This window comes from Rutidosis leptorrhynchoides, chromosome 2, assembly GCF_046630445.1.
Source record: "Rutidosis leptorrhynchoides isolate AG116_Rl617_1_P2 chromosome 2, CSIRO_AGI_Rlap_v1, whole genome shotgun sequence".
In the NCBI taxonomy this organism is placed as follows: domain Eukaryota; kingdom Viridiplantae; phylum Streptophyta; class Magnoliopsida; order Asterales; family Asteraceae; genus Rutidosis; species Rutidosis leptorrhynchoides.
This window is the reverse complement of record NC_092334.1, coordinates 107,474,604-107,478,708: the sequence shown is the minus strand read 5'-3', so window position 1 is coordinate 107,478,708 and position 4,105 is coordinate 107,474,604. Positions and strand designations below refer to the sequence as shown.

The following is a 4,105-nucleotide window of genomic DNA, read 5'->3' as shown; positions in this document are numbered from 1 at the left end:
ATCTCAATATAAAAATACATACTTTGTGTACCAAAATTGACTATATGTATACACCAAAATTGACTATCCATATCTATATTATTATTATTATTATAACATTTACAATACATGTGATCATTTTTGGCATCCTCACAAACATACAACGAGGTGCTCAAAAAAACTCAATGATCTAGCTACAGCATACACGAGTAAGTTCGGTTGCGAAGGCAGCAAACCCATGCACGATAGTTATGAAAATTTAAGTTATTTTAAGGTACACACTAGGGGGTCGTTCAATCAAGTTAACCAATCGAACCTTCTTCCTCTCGATCTTTGTGATATCCATTCAAAAGATTTGACTTAGATTTCATCCAAAGCCAGAGTTCACATTTATTTTCTAGAAAACAATGACTTGCCAAAAGATTTTTGGCAAATAGAATCATATCATGATACTGAAATTGCTTGTGTGTGCATATATGTTGCGCAAAGTAAAGAACATCAGGTTATAACTCTAAAAATGATCATCGGATATTTCAATTAAAAAAAAACCATAGATAACAAATAACCAGAGATAAGAATCGGAACTCTATTTCATCAAACCTTATGTTTGTCTGACGAGGATGAGATGGATATTGTTTGCGATTATGAACACTTCAAAAGAGCAAAGGTAGAGTTGCAACACATTTAGAAGCGTAACCCAAGCAAACAACATAGCATGTGGATGCTCATGTGACATATATAAAACCGCAAGGACAGATATAATTTGACATACTTTTATAACCAAGTCGGTGAATATCCAATAGCCAGTATTCAATAGACTTCTTTCTCCACTTATTGTAAGATGGCTTAAGGATTTGCAATAATAAATTAATTTCTAATATGAAATTAACATAAACAGATAGATTTTCCTTCCAATCCGCTTAAGAACAGAAAGTGTTTTTAAAAAAACTGAATACTTTTCTTACAACAACAAAACCTAATACCACATGAGTGGTGTATGAGGAGGTGAGATGTAGACAATCCTTCCCCAATCCGAGAATAAAAACAAGTCATTGCTCCACCCAGAGTGAAACACTCTCAAAAGTAGAGAAAATCATCCCTCTCTCTATTCGACGGATAAAAAGATTGATTCATAATCATATTTCGAACGCAAAAAATGGATGTAAAAGAAAAACTCAAGATTCATCTTTCGAGTGTCTATACATCCAAGAACTAAAAAATTTAAAGTAAATTTGCGTATTAACATACCGAAATTTATCAAGGAGACACATTGCTAGCTAGCAGTTACTTCGACTTGGGAAATGGAGATACTTTCACCGACTTGGCTCTTACAGAGAGGGCATGAAGCATTGATCTTCAACCATTTATCAACACAATTCTTGTGAAACAAATGAGAACATGGCAACTCTCTAAGTTCATCATTGTTTGCATACTTGCCCAAACAAATGCTACAAATCTGTTGAACAAAATAAATAGCATAAAGGATTGACCATCTTAAGCATAATTAAATAGGTAATCTCTCTTATATCCAGTTTCCAGTACGTAAATATGTGACAAAAAATGGTTCATGTAAACTAGCTAATACATTCTTTAAAGAAAATGTTTATATGTGCCCTAGTATAAACAAAGTAGGTTAGAGAAATTTACTAACCGCATCTTCTCCTGATATTATATGCTCCATTTCTGTTCCTGCTGCCACAACTCCACCTTCACTAGCACTAAAGTTGGATTCTTTATCATTTGTATGCTTTTTTTTCTTAACCTTGAACTTGTATGTTGGAAGAGAATTAATCGACTCTGTAGTGGCTCCTCTATTATGAGTTGGATCTTCTCTAAAACCCGTGACTGAAATTATACATGGCAGGCAGCAACAAATTGTGGCACACAGGATAAAAGGCATTGCATATCCGATACAACAAAAGGTCAGAAATATTATACATAACCTGTCAACAAAATTTACAAATTTGAAAGCTAGTCAACCTAAATGTAGAGGAATTTATAAGGGAATAAGAAAAAGACATAAATATTTTAGTAGGGAGCCAGATTTATATTAATTATCCGATCGTTAAGAATAATAGTTAAAGTAGTAGTTTCTTTTACAGTTTGTTGATCTTATTTGAGGTGGAAATCTCAATTCATTCACTTGTGAATTAGTTGATTCGGAACATGTTTCATCATCAACACGCCATTTAGTCGCCAAAAGTGTATTTATTATGAAAACAACCCCTAAATTGCTTAACTATAAAATTACTCCCTACGTCCAATTTAATTGTCCCGGGACAAAGACAAAGAAACGCAGTTCAAGAAATATACAGTAGTTTTAGTTAATATACAGTTTTACCCTTTGCTCTTTACTTCTCCTTTTGTCTTACATGTATACATTAATGGTATAAACGAACTTTTATCTGTTTATAGATTTAAAGAAGTGGACTATTCATTTGAGACAACCCAAAAAAAGAATACAAGACAATAAATATGGGTCAGAGGGAGTAATAATTAATAGTTTCCGTAATAAGGTGATCCCTGTAATCATATATGACTCACTAACTATATACAATTATCTCAAATAATGAACAAAAAGTTTGGGTCAATCTAAGTATCTGATACCACCTAATGTGGCAAGTTATCCAAACTGCCCATTTCCTTTAGTCTCTATCCTTCCGTGTAAGTTCTTTTTAAAAAACAAACTAGTTTTCTGTATTGATGTAACACAGAGAAAATCAAGCAAAATTAAGTAAATTGTCCAATGATCATGAATGTAGGATGTTTGCACAGATCATAAATACCATGTTTCTCATCCTACATTTAACATTTTTAGAATTTTGCTGCTAATGCGATCATATTGACTGATACCTGTACAAGTTAGGAGCATCAGAATAAGAAGAATGGCTTCCAAAGATCCATATGTTCCCAACCACGAACCAGATTGCAAAAAAGCAATCCAAACCCATTTTAAAGTATTCAAAGAATACCTTGAGTCTGCAAAATAAAACCCGTATATTTTTCCATCGGGAACGCAAATTATATTAGAGTAAGAATAGCCTTACACTTCACATTTTAATCCGGAAGAACAATAACTCGCCAAATCAACAACGTCAAATCATACCATAATACTAGTATGTACTTGTGTGTGTATGTTACGATAATTTAACAACGTCAAATAAAGGCCATCAAAAACAAGTAACCAGAGATAAGAATTTAAACACTATCACAACAAAACTTTATTACCTTGCATTCAATAATATGTTTGTACGACGAGGCTGAGATGGATCTTGGTTGCGATTATGAAAACGCCAAAAGAGCAATGGTAGAGATGCAACACAACCAGAAGCATAACCAATAACCCACGTAAACAACGGAACCTGCGGATGCTCATGTCTCGACATATATAAAACCACAACAGCTGCTATAATTTGACCCACTGTTATAACCAACTCTGTAATCACCCAATATCCAGTATTTAATGGACTCCTTTGTCCATTAAACGACGTATTCCTTACGTTGTTCCCAACATTATTAGCAGATGTTGACACACTAATCGACGGCTGATCTACATACTGCCTTGAGTTTGACTCATTGACTGGTGTATCAGAGATTGAGTTAGAAGGGGACGCTTCACTACTAGTAATATCGATAACAAATTCGCTCCCATTACGATTTTCAGCTTGATCCATTACTAACGGTACCTTCTTTGCTTTACTTTTGTGGTACAGGCCTAGTGTGTATAGGCCCATTTAAACCTTCAGGTAAATCAAAATGAGGGGGAAACATCGGTTGGCGATATATATGATCATCGTCGGAATCAACATCAACAATCATAAGCGAATTAGCACCACAAAATGATTGATGTACTGTGAAGTAATAAGTAAGCCAAGATACACAATGTCAGTTACAAGAGCTTTAAAAAGTGTTTTCAATTAAAAGGAATACTCTCTCTATCTTAATTTTAATCAGGTTCTTAGTACTATAATCTGCTAAAACCCTAAGAAACTCATATATTCATTAAAATGTTAAGTATTTCTTTAATTTTTTTTTAAAGGCAAGTTGTTGGCATCAAATACTCTCAGCACGCACGCGCAAAAATATCAATAGTAGCATCTAAAACATGTAGTACAATCAAGGCTAC

General features: G+C 33.8%; 1 protein-coding gene across 1 annotated transcript; it reads right to left on the bottom strand.

Annotated features, from left to right (window-relative positions):
- Positions 1 to 892: 892 nt before the first annotated feature.
- On the bottom strand, positions 893 to 3,653 carry LOC139888163 (E3 ubiquitin-protein ligase At1g12760-like). The gene is made up of 4 exons (XM_071871193.1): positions 3,208 to 3,653; positions 2,833 to 2,958; positions 1,631 to 1,922; positions 893 to 1,435 (listed from the first exon to the last, which is right to left on the bottom strand). Exons 1-4 carry the CDS (start codon positions 3,651 to 3,653, stop codon positions 1,253 to 1,255), a joined length of 1,047 nt encoding a protein of 348 aa, XP_071727294.1. The 3' UTR covers positions 893 to 1,252.
- Between the last annotated feature and the right edge of the window lie 452 nt (positions 3,654 to 4,105).

Coding starts and splice junctions, on each gene's coding strand:
- LOC139888163 (XM_071871193.1), bottom strand. CDS start 3,653: ATGGATCAAGCTGAAAATCGTAATGGGAGCGAATTTGTTATCGATATT. Junction 2,959..3,207: donor AACATATTATTGAATGCAAG/GTAATAAAGTTT, acceptor TTTATTTTGCAG/ACTCAAGGTATTCTTTGAAT. Junction 1,436..1,630: donor TAATATCAGGAGAAGATGCG/GTTAGTAAATTT, acceptor TTTGTTCAACAG/ATTTGTAGCATTTGTTTGGG.